This window comes from Bos mutus, chromosome 5, assembly GCF_027580195.1.
Source record: "Bos mutus isolate GX-2022 chromosome 5, NWIPB_WYAK_1.1, whole genome shotgun sequence".
NCBI classification, from domain to species: domain Eukaryota; kingdom Metazoa; phylum Chordata; class Mammalia; order Artiodactyla; family Bovidae; genus Bos; species Bos mutus.
In genome coordinates, this window is record NC_091621.1 from 4,325,003 (window position 1) to 4,341,597 (window position 16,595).

Consider the following 16,595-nt stretch of genomic DNA (forward strand, 5'->3'; position numbering starts at 1 on the left):
TCTTCGTCCTTACAGAGTCCTTTGGAGAGGTGTATGTCTCTACTCCTTGTAAATTCTTCAAGTGCACCCCCAGGCCCCCTGGGGAGAGCGGATGCCTCCAGGCACCCACAGGTGGCAGGTGCAACAAACCTCCTGGCTTTAGACTTTCAACAGGTTTGTTTTGCCAGCGTAATTAAAATGGGCACGGGGCATTCTTCTCATTAATTTCTGAACTGGTCAAGAAACAATCAGAAATTTCCCTGGGATTATTCCAATTTGTGCTCAGAGCCAGCTTGGTTGGAAAAATAGGGCGTGGGGTGGAGGAATGAGGGGTAGGTGGGTGGGGTGGGGGGACAGATGAACTTCTAATTTTCCAGGGCGATCAATCGTTAATCCTTCTCCTTAATTACTTTTTCTTTAACTTTGTGATGTGGAATTTAGTGCTTGTGAAAAGAAAAGAACTGAGAGCCGTGAAATAAAGCGGGCTTTATCAATAGGTGATGGGCACGGCAGGCAGCCTCAAAGGGAGTCTGAAAGGGCCCCCTTTGCCTGTGGAGAGAGGGTAATTTGATCTCCTTCATTTTTCTTGCTGGCACTTATTTCGGGCAAGAATGGCAAGCTGTATTCAAATGGAGCTCTAAGAAACATATACCTCAAAACTTTGTTTTGCTTAAAATCATTTCATCTTTACTTAATGGCACGTGAGACTTCCCACAAGTATGGACACACTGAGCCAGAGGAACAGGTCCAGTTTTCTCAGGCAAAATGATTACTAGGGGACTGAGTGGTGACGCTTGTCAGAGAAAAGATCCATAGTCCCAATACCCTGTGAGAAATATTAATTTTGCTTTCCCCTTAGGTAGAGAATTAAATATGTGGACCCCTGAAGCTGTTTTTCGTCTTCTGTTAGCCCCATTCTGTGGGCAGGAGCTTCGGGGAAATCTCAGTTTTAGGGTCAGAAAGATGTGAGTTCAACTTCTGGCCCCTAATTACCAGCTATGTGACTGTGTAGCTTGGGGGAACTGTCTTCGCTTCTCTGAGCCTCATCAGCAGAAGAGGGATATTGTTTTCTACATCAGCGAGTGAGTGAGGATTAACTAGAATAAAAAGTGTGGCCGTGATAGCAGAAACATGGACGTCAGACAGACAGACCTGCCTCTGCAGCTGACTCTGTCTCTGAGCCTGTTTCATTTTCTGTAAAGGAGAGGTGTGCCACCCTTAATAAACATTTTGTAAGGATTAACTAAATTAATGCATGGAAAGTGCTAAGCATAGTACTCAGTGCTTTGTAGGTACCAGTAAATTGTTAGCTCTTATTGTTATTTTATTGACAACCTGTGTGAAATACCTGGTACTAAAGTGTTACCCTCCCTTCCCCTCTGCTTCCAAACTTAGTACTTACATTCAAACTTGATGTTTCGCAAATTTTCTGGGAGGTCATGGAGAGCCACTTTTAGCCACTCATCCAGTTGCTTAGCAAACTTCCGGATCACCTGAGTCAAGCTAGAAAGAGGAATGACACATCGTTAGCACCTCGTGGGCTTCCCAGGTGGCTCAGCGGTTAAAGAAGCCAATGCAGGAGATGCGGGTTCGATCCCTGGGTAGGGAAGATTTCCTGCAGAAGGAAATGACAACTCACTCCAGCATTCCTGCATGGGAAATTCCATGGACAGAGGAGCCTGGCAGGCAGGCTACAGTCCATGGGAGCTGCAAAAGAGTCAGACACAACTTAGCAACTAAACAACAACAGCAAAAAAGGGCTTCACGTGTTCCCTACAGTACAGGCCACAGTCCTCCCTGCAGGGCCCTACAGAGTCTTATGATCTCTGATGGTGTTTTGACTGCAACCATTAGGAGTCACTGAAAGCAGCAACTCAGGGGTGGGGCAGGCAGCCCCGGGGACACCGCCATTTCAAAGCCCTCAAAGATTCATCAAATTAAACATGTTCAAACAGAATTCATTATTTCCCCATCACACCTGGTTCTTTTCTTGTGTTCTCTATTTCAGTGGGCACTCTACTTTCTGTTAAGTTTTACTTTTAATGCTTTTACTATGAAACACTTTAAACCTCCAAATACCCATGACCCAGCATGAATAATTAGAGACACTTTGCCGGTTTGATTTACAACATGCTACTCTTTCTTTTCTAGAGAGTTTTACGCAAATTCAAGATGTTGTATCATTTCACCCCTAAAAACAGAGTATGCATTTCTAACTGACAAGTTTTAAATATGCATATATATTCAATATGTACGTACACGCACACACAAACATGTAAAACCACATGCCACTGTGTTGACAATAAGAGGAAAATTCTACAAAAGGAAGTAAATATGAGGAGCTAGCCTATCAAATATTAAAATATAACACGTGTATACCTGTGGCAGATTCATGTTGATATATGGCAAAACCAATACAATATTGTAAAGTTAAAAAATAAAATAAAATATATTTAAAAGCACAGAGCTTAAAGATAGCGTGACCCTGAAACATGAATATGCATGGGTGCGTACTAAGTCGCTTCAGTCGTGTACAACTCTTTGTGACTCCATAGACTATAGAGTGCCAGGCTCCTCTGTCCATGGGATTCTCCAGGCAAGAATCCTGGAGTGGGTTGCCATACCCTCCTCTAGGGGAATCTTCTCAACTCAGAAATTGAACCCATGTCTCTTTCGCCTCCTGCATTGGCAGCTGGGTTCTTTACCACTAGCGCCACCTGGGAAACATAGAACGTGAATATACAGCAATATAAACGGTATAGACTAGGAAGGCTAGAAATAGTACCAATTTACTACATAAAATAGGAGGCACATTAAATCTGTGAAGAAAAGATAGAATAATTAACATATGTATTGGGATAAGAAGAACTGCTGGGGGAAAAAGGCACACTTTACATCTTCAGTTCAGTTCAGTCGCTCAATCGTGTCCAACCCTTTGCGACCCCATGAATCGCAGCACGCCAGGCCTCCCTGTCCATCACCAACTCCTGGAGTTCACTCAGACTCACGTCCATGGAGTCAGTGATGCCATCCAGCCATCTCATCCTCTGTCGTCCCCTTCTCCTCCTGCCCCCAATCCCTCCCAGCATCAGAGTTTTTCCCAATGAGTCAACTTTACATCTTACACAAGGATGAATTATAAATTGAATAAAAGTTCAAAGGTACAAAATTAAACCATAAGTTTTGTGGGATAAGCCATGAGAAAATTCTATTGTAATTGGAGTGGGGAAGAGGTTTAAAACAATGATACAAAATCCAGAAGCCATAAAAACAAGGGCTGATAAATTCAACTATGCAAATACATTTTCTGTATGGCAAAAATAAAAGAACAAAATGAGAAAATATTTGCAACTCTTATTACAGACACATGGTTAATATCCCTAAAAAATAAAATGCTCTTAAAAATCAATGAGAAAAACAGCAACTACCAAATAGAAAAACAGTCAAAGATTAAGAGCAGAGAGTTCACAGGAAAGAAATAAAAATCACTCTTAAAGACATGAAGGGATGTTCAACACCATTCATAATAAGATAAATGCAAATTAAAACTTCACTGAGAAAAGTTTAAGTCACATAGGCTTTGAACTAGGAATTGAGCCCTTTAGGAATTGATCCTGCATGTATACTCTATGCAGTAAGATGAAGGGTTGTTTCCCCCAAAATAAGTCCACTGGAACCTGTTAAGTTGACCTTATTTGATAAAAGGGTTTTTAGAGATGTGATTAAATTAAGGATCTTGGGATGAAACCTTGGATTAACTGGGTGGGCCCTAAATCCAATGACAAGTGTCTTTACAAGAGACAGAGAGACATAGAGTGGGGGTCAGTGTGAAGATGGAGGCAGAGACGGGTGGTGCAGCTACAAACCGAGGAATGCCCAGGACTGATGGTAGCCATCAGAAGCTGGGAGAGAGGTGTGGAACAGATCTTCTCTCGGTCTCTGAAAGGAACCAACCCTGTGCATGCATGTGTGCCAAGTTGCTCCAGTCGTGTCCAACTCTGCAACCCCATGGATTGTAGCCCGCCAGGCTCCTCTGTCCATGGGACTTTCTAGGCAAGAATACTGCAGTGGGTAGTCATGCCCTCCTGCAGGGGATCTTCCTGACCCAGGAATCAAACCTGAGCCTCTTATGTCTCCTGCGTTGTCAGGTGGATTCTTTACCACTAGCACCACCTGGGAAGCCCAAGGAACCAACCCTGACAGCCCCCTGACATCAGACTTTCAGCCTCCAGAACTGTGAGGCAATATATTTGTTTTTTTTTTTCCAGACCACCCAGTTTGCGGTACTTTTTGTTGCTGCAGCCCTAGGAAACTAACAAACTGCAACATATAAAAGAATGTACTGAGAACATTATTCATCACAGCACTGTATAGTGGTGGGACAAGACTGGAAACATCATAACAACGAGTTAAACTCAACACAAAGGCATAATATGCAGGTGTTAAAAAAGAAGAAAAAAACAAACCTCATTATAGGCGGATGTAGAATGTTCTCTGTAACAGTCCCAACAGGAAACAGATGCCACTCAAAATAGTGCAGTTTATTTATAAGGGATAAGTCATAAAGGCATGGATAGGCATAGGTGAACCCATAAGGGTGACTGCAGCAACCCGGGTTTAGGGCCAGCAGGCTGTCACCCACCTCACACTCAAAGGACAGCATGGAGGGAGAGAGAGAGAGAGGCTGCCTGAGCGGGTGCAGAGCCCCAAGGAGGACGTGGCCAGCCAGAGGTGACCTCACAGGGAAGGAGGCAGAGAGGCAGTCTCCTGACTTCACTCTTCTCCCTCCTTCTGACCTCCTTGCTGACGCCCAACCCTCACACTGGCTGATCTGAGCTGGAAGCCAAAGGGAAATGGAGCCGCATAAGGGGGCTGCACCCTCCCCTGCTCCACCTCACAGGGCAGAAGGTGGCACAGAACACAGAGGAGCCTTCCTCTGCAGGGGCACAGAAGCTGTCCAACACAGTCTTCAAGACTTGTTCCTTTTAGAAACAAGGTACAAAACAGCATATATAGGGTGTCACTAGAGCCTATTATACAGAGTGAAGTGAGTGAAAGTTGCTCAGTCATGTCTGACTTTTTGTAACCCCATGGACTATTCATGGAATTCTCCAGGCAAGAATACTGGAGTGGGTAGCCTTTCACTTCTCCAGGGATCTTCCCAACCCAGGGATCGAACTGAGGTCTCCCACGTTGCAGGTGGATTCTTTACCAGTTGAACCACAAGGGAAGCCCATACAGAGAGAAGTCAGTCAGAAAGAGAAAAACAAATACTGTATATGAATGCATATATATGGAATCTAGAAAGACGGTACAGATGAACTTATTCGCAGATCAGCAAAGGAGACACAGACATAAAGAACAGACTGTTCACAGTGGGGGAGGGAGAGGGTGGGAAGACTTGAGAGAGTAGTATTGGAACAAATACCTTACCAACTGTTAAACAGACAGCCAGTGGGAATTCCCTGTATGATGCAGGGAACCCAGAGCTGGTGCTCTGTGACAACCTAGAGGGGTGGGATGGGGAGGGAGGTGGGAGGGAAGTTTAAGAGGGAGAGGACATGGATATGTATCCCTGTGGCTGACTCATGTTGAAGTATGACAGAAACATATTGTAAAGTAATTATCCTCCAATTAAAAATTAAATTAAATTAAAAAAGACAAAGTATATGTCATGCATTGGTTACATGTTAATAGCAGATCTGAATGGCTCCCCCCCAAGAAAATGTTTATATCTGATGCTCTGTGGGAGGGGGCCTGGGTGTCTGGGGAAGAAGAGTAGAATGGAGACATTTCGCTGTGTATCGTGTCATATTTTTTGAATTTTTTTAATGTTTTGTATCTTGTTTTATAAGATTTTTTTTTTGACATGGACCATTTTTTTTAAAGTATTTATAGAATTTGTTATAATACTGCTTCTGTTTTATGTTTTTGTTTTCAGGCTGCACGGCAAGTGGGGTCTTAGCTCCCCGACCAGGGAAGCTCCCATATCCACTGTACTGGAAGGTGAAGTCCCAACCACTGGACCACAGGAAAGTTTTGAATGGTACAAGTGGTTTAAAATATTAAACTTTTTTACTAATATTTAAAAATATAAATAAAATTTAATGTCTTATACTTTAAAATTTAAAGTCCAATTCTGCCTCATTGACTATGCTAAAGCCTTTGACTGTGTGGATCCAAACTGTGGGAAATTTTTAAAGAGATGGGAAATACCAGACCACCTTATCTGCCTCCTGAGAAACATGTATGCAGGTCAAGAAGCAACAGTTAGAATCAGGCATGAAACAAGGGACTGGTTTAAAATTGGGAAAGGAGTATGTCAAGGCTGTATATTGTCACCCCGCTTATTTAACTTCTATGCAGAGTACATCATGCTAAATGCCAGAATGGATGACTCACAAGCTAGAATCAAGATTGCCAGGAGAAATATCAATAATCTCAGATATGCAAATGATACCAGTCTAATGGCAGAAAGCAAAAAGGAACTGAAAATCCTCTTGATGAGAGGGAAAGAGGAGAATGGAAAAGCTGGCTTACAACTCAACATTCAGAAAACTAAGATCATGACCTCTGGTCCCATCACTTCATGGCAAATAGAACAGGAAAAAGTGTAAGTAATGACAGATTTTTTTTTTTTTTTTTTGGCGGGGGCGGGGGGAACTCTAAAATCACTGCAGATGGTGACTGCAGCCATGAAATTAAAAGACACTTGCTCCTTGGAAGAAAAACTATGACAAACCTAGACTGTGTAGTAAGAAGCAGAGACATCACTTTACCAACAAAGATCTGTACAGTCAAAGCTGTGATTTTTCCAGTAGTCATGTACAGACTTTAGAGTTGGACCATAAAGAAGGCTGAGTGCTGAAGAATTTATGCTTTCAAATTGTGGTGCTGGAGGAGACTCTTGAGAGTCCCTTGGACAGCAAGGAGACCAAACCAGTCAATCCTAAAAGAAATCAACCCTGAATATTCATTGGAAGGTCTGATGCTAAAGCTGAAGCTCCAATACTTTGGCCACCTGATGCAAAGAAGTGACCCATTGGAAAAGACCCTGATGCTGGGAAAGATTGAAGGCAAAAGGAGAAGGGGGCGGCAGAGGATGAGATGGGTAGATAGCATCACTGACTCAATGGACATGAACTTGAGCAAACTCCAGGAGATAGTGGAGGACAGGGGAGCCTGGTGTGCGGAAGTCCATGGGGTTGCAAAGAGACATGACAGCAACTGAACAGCAGCAACAAAATTAAAGATCTTTACAAGGGAGGACCCCAAAGAACGCAGTTATTTTCCATAACTGAGAAGTGGCTGAGGACCTGCCACACGGGGATAGGAGAAAAAGCGTGCCCACCTGTCAGGTAGCGCCTGCAGTACGGTGGGCATCAGCACTCCGGAGATAGCCTTGTAGAGGATAGAGTCGCACACGCCGACGATGTTCACCACCGTGGAGGAGCCCAGCACAGGCAGCATGTGGGGCGGCATTCCTTGCCAAAAGTGCAGAAGGAAACTTTGAACCTGTATTGACCCACAGAGAGGAGAAGAACCATGAAGTTACACAGGGCCTTCCCAGCAGAGCCTGGGGACTTGGCCAAGGCCACTCCGGTCCACAGTGCTCTTCTCTGCTCCCGCTGCAAACGCAGAGGCTGTCTCAGCCTGGGGTGGATTTTGAGCTTTGGAAGGTCCTCCCATCCCAAGTCCTGACCCTGGCCATCTGTGCGCATGCCCCCTGCTGGAGGAGCACCTGGCCTGGCAGCCTGGGGTCTGCTCTGCCCTGGGAGAGAGGAGTAGCTTGTCACCCCATCAGCCCCTTCATGCTTACTGGGGTCTGCGTAAAAAGGTTAAGAAAGGGAAAGTGGGACATGGCTTCTAAAAAGCTTGGAGCACTAGAACTACTCTTTGAGCCTGTTGGTGCCCTGGGGGCCCCAAGGAGTTCTGCAAAGGAAAAGAACAGTGTATGAGCTGCTGGTAAAAGGAATATGTCTAGGAGGAAAGAGAGTAGGTGCCACAAACTGAAGTCTCCTGATGCACATGTGCCCCCAAAATTGATAAACTGCAAGGGCCCCTTTGTATCCAGATTACATCATTTTCTCAAAGAGCCTTTGGTGCAGCCTTGGCTGGCTGGTGTTATTATGGGATGCTAGATAGTGATATCTGGACAGTAAGCTATGACCACACCCCAACCCACAACTCTAACCACTAGCACAGAACAGAAATCTAGTAGGCACTCAAAATGGAATTATTGTTGTAAATATGAGGATATCAGGCCCCTACACCTCTATCTTCCAGGGTGTGAGTTGGAGGTCAGTGAGAGAGAAGGGTAGGGGGTGGAGGGGTGGGACAAGACAAAGGAAGTGAAAGGACAGAGTTGAGGATATTTACTTAGTGCATATAATAACATTTTCAAGGGGCTTCCCTGGTGGCTCAGACAGTAAAGAATCCACCTGCAATGTAAAGACCCAGGTTTGATCCCTGGGTTGGAAAGGCCTCCTGGAGAAGGGATAGGCTACCCACTCTGTGGGCTTCCCTGGTGATTCAGTTGGTAAAGAATCTGCCTGCAATGCGAGAGACCTGGCTTCCATCATTGGACTGGGAAGATCCCCTGGTGGAAGGTATGGCAACCCATTACAGTATTCTTGCCTGATGAAGCTCCATGAACAGAGGAGCCTGGTGGGCTGCAGTCCACGAGGTCGCAAAGAGACAGACACAACTGAGCAACTAAGCACAGCACACCATTTCATGTTCCTGCCTAGAGAATTCCATGGACAAAGAAGCCTGGAGGGCTACAGTCCATAGGGTCACAAAGAGTCAGACAGAACTAACATTGAGGCACGACTCATCTTAAGGTTAGGGAAGAAATAACTGAATTGCTGCGAATTCTTATAAGCTCGACTTGGTTCCTAGACCAGGGATCATTCTTTCCTCCACAGATGGGCACTCCTGAACCCCATGCACAGCACTGCCTATATCTCTGGTTCCATAAGTCAATCTTGATCCAAAGCAGGAAATAATTCAGTACTTGAAGCTAACACTTTGGAGGTGGTATAATTATTGGTGTCAGCATTATGTATTTACTGAGGGCTACTATATGTTAGAAACTTAGCACAGTTTCTCTCAGTTGATACTACAGCTGAGGATTGCTGCTCCCATTTTGTAGAGATTAACTTATTTGTCCAAAGCCAGACAGCAAGTCAGGGAATGGATGGATAGAGTGCAAGTCTGCCTATCTTTCCATAAATCAATCTCATGGCTACTTTGCTTTTCTTTTGGTAACTGGACTTCTATCCCATTCCTGAGACCTATGGCTCTCCTTGGACTGTCGCCTGCCTCCCAGCTTTCTGGCCCCACCCTGGGAATCTGCAGATGTCCTTCAAGCCCTTATTAGGAGTTGGGTCTTGCTTTCCTCTTTACAGGCTACCTCTGACCCCAGCCTGGTGACATCAACTCAGCCTCAAGTGGACAGACTATCCTGATGCCCATGGCCTGGCTGGACTTCTCAATGCAAATACTGGATGGGGGGCTTGATGGATGAGGAATGGAGAGAGAAGCATGCCCCCTAACTTCCTAGAGGGAAAATGGTTAATTGCCAAAAACATGATCAAGGTGAATGAGGTCAGATTTGTACATTGTAAAACTCAAGTTGCAGTTCTGTTAATTCCATGACAGTGAAAATATGGCAAAGTTTTCAACCAGATTGAAAATTAAAATCAGATGAGTGAAGACTGCCTTTAAGTCCCCACTACCAACTAGAGGGGTAATATCTCTATGCCTCAGTTTCTTTATCAGTGAAATGGGAATTAAAATAGTATTAACTAGATTTTGGTAAAGATTCCTATAAAAGTACTTATTATAGTGCTTGGCACATAGTAAATGCCTAATAAAGGTTAAATTCTATTACTATTACTATATTATGGAGGCATACCACTTCTAGGCATAAGAAATCAGTGCATGCATATGTGCTAAGTCACTTCAGTCATGTTTGACTCTTTGCGACCCTACGAACTATAGCCCACCAGGCTCCTCTGTCCATGAGACTCTCCAGGTAAGAATACTGGAGTGGGTTGCCATGCCCTCCTGCAGGGGATCTTCCCAACCCAGAGATCAAACCTGCATCTCTCATGTTTCCTTCATTGGCAGGTGGGTTCTTTACCACTAGTGCCACCTGGGAAGCCCCAAGAAATCCCTGTACTGCCATAAATGCTTGAGATACCCTCGCCTAAGTTTCTGAGCATCACCCAGCCAGGATCCCCATGGTGGCTCTGCTCACCTATCAAGGCTCTTGTTTTCATTGGGATAACGGATGGCTATTAGCTGACTTGGGCCTGGAGATAGCCACATCTCTTAGACAAGGTACTCGCCCTCCAGACAACCCTCTGCTGTCCCCAGATCCCATCTCATCCCAGGATATTGGCCTCTGGCCAGGTCCTGCACTTCCCTGCCTGACCTTCCAACTCTGAATAAGAAGCACTGCCCAGTTGATTGCTAATATTTGGAAGATTCTGAATTCATTTGTCTTTCTAAGTTCTCCTTGCATGTAGCCCTACTCTCTTTTTATGAGTCGGTTTCCAGCAGAAATTCTGGAAAGCATCAGCGACTGTGTACAGTAAAACAAATCTGTAGAAGATCACTCACACGAGCAGCCATCTGTCTTTTTCAAGTCTGTCCAACTGGCACTGAGAGCCGCCGTCGGTTCTGTCACTGGAGCAGCATTTGTAGATGCCGTGTTACCCAGTTTCAACCTCACTCTGCATTTAAGAGCCTTTAATGTCTGCTGGCGGAAAAGGCAATGGCACCCCATTCCAGTACTCTTGCCTGGAAAATCCCATGGACGGAGGAGCCTGGTAGGCTGCAGTCCATGGGGTCACGAAGATTTGGACACGACTTTCCTTTCACTTTTCACTTTCATGCATTGGAGAAGGAAATGGCAACCCACTCCAGTGTTCTTGCCTGGAGAATCCCAGGGACGGGGAAGCCTGGTGGGCTGCCGCCTATGGGATCACACAGAGTCAGACACGACTGAAGCGACTTAGCAGCAGCAGCAGCAGCAGCAATGTCTGCCAGACACGACTGGGCAACTGAACAACAACAACAGTGTCCGATGGGCTGGCTCCTCAGGAGGCGCGAACACACTGCAAAGCTCAAGGGCTGATACTTGCAAGTTAGGTGTTCTTATCAGGAAGTAGAGTCAACAGGACATTCTGATAGACTAGATATGAAGAATTGAGGTTTGTGGCTTGAGCAGTTGGATGTGTGGTAGTGGCTATCTAAGACTCGGGAAAAACAGATTTAGGGTGGAAAGTCAGAGCTCTGATTAGGCCATGTTATGTTAGATGGCAAGTCAGTTGAATCTGGAGCTCGGGACTAAATAATTATGTAAAAAAGAGAGTTATCAGCTTTAGCAAAATGGAGATGATGTTTACCTATTAGTAGGATGAAATAAGATTATTTATAAAATGCCAGGCATCGTGAAGGCATTTAATAAATGGAAGCATAACTAGACAGAAAAAGTTCTCCTTACTCCTTGCAAGCAAAAATGGTGAAAGAAGCACAGGTAAATGATTGAAAACGATTATTTAAAACAAGTTTTCTGGATTATCTACTTTAGTCCCTTGAATTCTCAGCCTTTTTCCTCTCTGCTCTATAAAGCATCAGAAGGTGATTTCCTTAACAATATCTACGTAAGTTTTTTATTTCTTTTCCATGTCCATACTTACTTTATTCCTGGTATATTGGCATCTTGTGGAAATATATCTGATGATTTCCAGTCATGGGTACTTAATTGCTGTAGTGTTAAAAGGAACTTGACAAAACAATAGCTAGCAGTTATTATGCTCTGAGTTTGAAATTAGATACTTTAATCTATACAATTTTCATGTAATTATCACAATTTTACTATGAGGTAGATATAGCTACCTCATAGCTGCCAAAGCAGCCTCTCATCTCCCTCTGAGTCCCATTTTACAGCAAAAGAAACTGAGGCTCACAGAGGTTAAGTACCTTTCTCAAGGTCACAGGCTGGTAAGTGGTGGATTTGAGACTCAAACACGGGGCTATCTGATTTTACAACTCTTTGTGCAATGTAGTTTGGAGAAGGCTTTGCAGGAAGTCCCCTATATGTAGACTTGGCTTCTTTGCACTCTCCTGATAATGCTGTAAGTCTGTGGAGGTTTTCCATCCATCCATCATCCATCAATCCATCTACTCACCCACCCAAGAAATATTTACTGAGAGCCTGAGAGTATAGCTGACCTGGATACAGTAGTAAACAAGATCCCTGCCCTTAAGGGCTTGTGTGTTCTGGTGGCAGGAGACAAACAATGAACAAGGAAACAAGGTAATTTAAGACTGTGATACTAGCATACATTGTGACCTCAATGGATATTAAAGATCCTGAAGATCTGAAACAAACTACATCATCAAAATGTACCAGAGACATCCACCATCTATTTACCGATGACTTTTCTCAGCTGTAGGAGAGAAAGCCATTCTCATCAGAGGTAAAATAGCCCCCTGCATTCTTTTTGTGTTTGGGTAGAATCAACCGCATTTTCATCAGCCACCTCAAAAACAGCCACCAAATACCCCTGCCAGTGGGGTGGAAAGAATACTGGACCAGCAGCGGTAGGTGACAAAGATCTAACCACCTGTGTGACCTCCCTTAATTCTCTGATTAACATATCTGATAAAAGCAAGCATTTCTATGACCTTTTACCAGGCATTGTCTCATCTCCTCCTTCCAACAATCCTGTGAAATGGATAGGCAGGGATGGTATGTTTATCTTCATTCCTAGGATAAGGAATTGAGCCACATCTTGAATCCAAGCCTGAGCTCCAAGTCTGGCCCTTCTCCCACAGGAACACTCAAGCCCTCACAAGGTTTCTGGACCTCTCACCATATATTCTGCATCCTAACTGCTGGTGTGTGTTAGTTTCTCAGTTGTATCCAACTTTTTGTGACTCCATGGGCTATAGCCTGCCAGGTTCCTCTGTCCATGGAATTTTACAGGCAAGAATACTAGAGTGGGTTGCCATTCCCTTCTCCAGAGTTACTGGTATGCATGACTTTTTTCCCTTCGAGGCTTATCTTATCACCCCATTCCCGGGATCTAGCAGTGTATAAATCATTAGATGCCCAATAAGTGTCGGAATTAAGAAATGGAAGCCAGTGAAGGGAGACGATGAGTAAGTTTTGATAAGAATGTTAAGCGAGGACTATCACCAGTTTTGTTATGAGTACTTGTGGCAGAGAGGGACCACTAGATCTCCTCTAGTAAATAAGCTGCTGCCCAGAGAGGAGCCACACTTCCCAGGTCCCCTTACCTCAAGGAGCAGAGGGGGGTGGGGGGAGTGCCATGAGACCAGCTCTTGCCAATGGAATACAGGCAAAAGTGATGCATCTTATCTCTGGGCCAACAAGTTCAAGAAGAGAGGATGTCTTTGCTGTAATCCTTTTCCCTGATCCATCAGCTGAACAAAGAGGATGCCAAGACTCTAGGGCAGGCTACAGCCATAAGGTAGGAGGAGCCTGGGTCCCTGAACCACCCCCAGCAACCAGCCATCCAATCGAGGGCATCCACATTGGACTGTGACATGTCTTGTCAAATTGTGTTGAGACTTGAGGCTTGTGTGTTACAGAAGCCAGTGTTGTCTTAACCAATCATGAGTCATGATTTGCCCAGATCTCAGGGTTCTTTGATACATAAGGCATAACCAAACCACAATATGAGAGAAAGCAATGAGCTTTCTTTCTTTAAGACAAAAAAATCGACTTAAATGGTCACAGAAGGAATTTGGGAGATTTAAAAACTTAGTGGATGAAAATCAAGAGCAGGAAGAAGAGTCCTACTCTATGGCCCCCTCTTCTGGAGCTGTGCCTATGAACCAAGTGACAGCTCACATAAGGGGGTACCACTGCTGCAGCAGGCTCCAGAGGGAACAGTACAAGGAGCCGCACAGGTACCAGCAAGTGCTCAACAAGTCTTCACTGCCTTACCTCATCCTGTCCCCTCCATCTCCAACAGCACACGAACCCCCCACTCTAAAAAGGGAAATCTCAGGCATTTTTTCACCAATAACAAGAGATTCGTGTAGCCCTTTTACAGCTTAGGTTGTGCTGTGCTCAGTCACTCAGTCATGTCCGACTCTTTGTGACCCTATGGCCTGCCAGGCTCCTCTGTCCATGAGGATTCTCCAGGCAAGAATACTGGAGTGGGTTGCCATGCCCTCCTCTAGGGAATCTTCCCAATGCAGGGATTTGACCCAGGTCTCCTGCATTGTGGGCGGATTCTTTACCATCTGAGCCACCAGAGAAACCCAAGAACACTGGAGTGGGTAGCCTATCCCTTCTCCAGGGGAACTTCCCAACCCAGGAATCGAACTGGGGTCTCCTGCATTGCAGGCAGATTCTTTATCAGTTGAGCTATCCTGGAAGCCCAGAGTCTAGGTTATCTTCCCTCAGATTCAATGTCCACATCTGATCCCAGGTGGTTTTATTTGTTTTTGTTTTTGTCTGAAAGGCATTTTCTTTAAACAGAATGGCCTCAGGTTATGGGGTGAAACATGTGGTTTCCTGCCATCCTTTTGGAAGGTTCTTTCTGATGGCGTTTTAGACAAGAATATTTTACTGTCTCTGTTTATATAACCAGTGCTCTATCCTCTCATTTCTTCTCTCCATTCTTTAACTATAATATTTTAAAATCAAAATTAAATCCTCACACTGTTTGTATTCAAAGATGGTCCTACGGACAGTGTTAAATGGACATGGGGACTAGAACTTGAGAATGGAGGGTAATCAGCTCCAAATGCACTGAAGCAGATGAGCCTCAGGAAAAGGTTAAATCCAAAATATAGATAAGCTTTCCTTTAGTTTTTCTGAATGCATAATTCTGGCATAATGATATCTTGACAAAACTGGGTTCCCAGTAGGCCAACTGGGCAGGATGTAGTTCACTCATTAGAACAAGGAAAAAGCCATGCCAGCCACTGCCCACACAGAAAATCTGCAAAATGGGGGTAGTGATAGTGCTTGCTTCCTGGGATCACTGCGGATTCAGGGAGCTAATGTACATCAAGGGCTTCTAGAGACCTGGAAACTAGTCAAAGCTAGTGTTATTGTAATATAATATTTTAATGCAGAGTATTCACAGCCTAACACTTATTGACCTACCTCATCAAAGTTGGCTCTTATTACAGTGTCCAGTATTCTCTGACAGTGTGTTCTGTACATCATAATAAAGGTAGAAACCTGTGGGGGTGGGGAAGGATCAACAATAAAAGCATACATTAGTACACATTACTGCTGCCTTTGGAATTTCAAGTCATTTATTCTCTGTTGAGGGGATGAAATTTGTCTAACTCCTATGCATCCTGTAATGTCCCATTGAAACTCATTTCCCTCAGCTTCCTCCTCTGTGCTCCATAGTGCCTGAATGTTTCTCAGAGCACTCACCCTGTTGTACAGAAAGCACAGGTTTCTCTTTTTGCCCCAAGTCTACCCCCTGAAATTCTGGATTTTGGGAAAATACTAATAAAAACAGCATATTATTCATGCTTGTGTATCAAGCATTTAGCACAGTGTCTGGCACATTGTAGATAGAGTTCAGTAAGGCCTACTGGATTAAATTCTCATCAGCTGAGATATTGAAAAGTTAACATTCAGCCTACATCTATAAGAAGAGGTGCTTTTGTCAAAATCACACAAAAAAGACATTTGAAAATTCTCTGGAATCTGCTTAGCAAAAGAACTGCATCTCTAGCTTCACTTTCCCAAGAATTTTAAAGCAATGGTACAGGAAATTTGCTGAGAAAAAAAAGCAAATTTGAGAAAAATAAGGATTTATTTATTCTTTTTGTTTGAGAACATAGATATACGTTTAATACAAACTTAGTTTGATTGTACAAGCATCTGTCTCCCTGGCTTGACTGTAAGCTTCCTGACAGCAGGAATCAAGTCTCATTCATCACTGCATTCCAGTGTGATATGTAGAAACTCAACACCTACTGGTACCCTGGGCCACATCAAGATAGATGCATTATGCTGTATAGCAGAGGGAACTCTACTTAATGCTTCTATGATGACCTAAACGGGAAGAAAATCAAAAAACAACAGGGGATATATGTATACATATAACTGATTCACTTCAGAAACACATTATAAAGCAACTATACTCCCATAAAAAAAAAGATAGATCGCTTAGGATGGGATCACCTAGCAGAGAGTCTCCAGATTGGTGTTTCCAATTATTTCTCCCCAATACCATGGCCCAAACTATCTGAATCACTACCACCTTTAAAATCTTCTTTGTCTGTGGGAGTGTGATGTCACCACATCCTCTGTAGCACATGGGGAAATAAACTTAATCCTATGAAAAAGCTATGCAGAGGAGGGGGCCCTCCCCTGTGAAAGGAGACCAGTGCAGCACCGCAGATGGGTAGGTAGGTAGACAAGTTGGACAGGGAGAGAGGTAAACATTTTATTTTAGAATAGGATTGGGTTTGCAGGCCAGTTATGAAGGTAGTTCAGGCAGCTTCTGTATACCTCATATCCCGTTATCTCTACTATTAACATCTTGCTTTGGGATGCTACCTTTGTCACAACTAATGGACCAACTTGATTCAGA

At 44.0% G+C, this 16,595-nt stretch overlaps 1 protein-coding gene across 2 annotated transcripts in view; it reads right to left on the reverse strand.

Annotated features, from left to right (window-relative positions):
* The window catches only part of RFX4 (regulatory factor X4), a 153,652-nt gene that overhangs the window by 51,306 nt on the left and 85,751 nt on the right, over positions 1-16,595 (reverse strand). For both annotated transcript variants that reach the window (XM_005893685.3, XM_005893687.3), the window contains 3 exons: positions 15,143-15,220; positions 7,331-7,494; positions 1,382-1,482 (listed from right to left, as the gene is read on the reverse strand). In XM_005893685.3, coding sequence (XP_005893747.1) covers positions 1,382-1,482; positions 7,331-7,494; positions 15,143-15,220 — 343 coding nt within the window. The remainder of the gene's footprint in view (positions 1-1,381; positions 1,483-7,330; positions 7,495-15,142; positions 15,221-16,595) is intronic.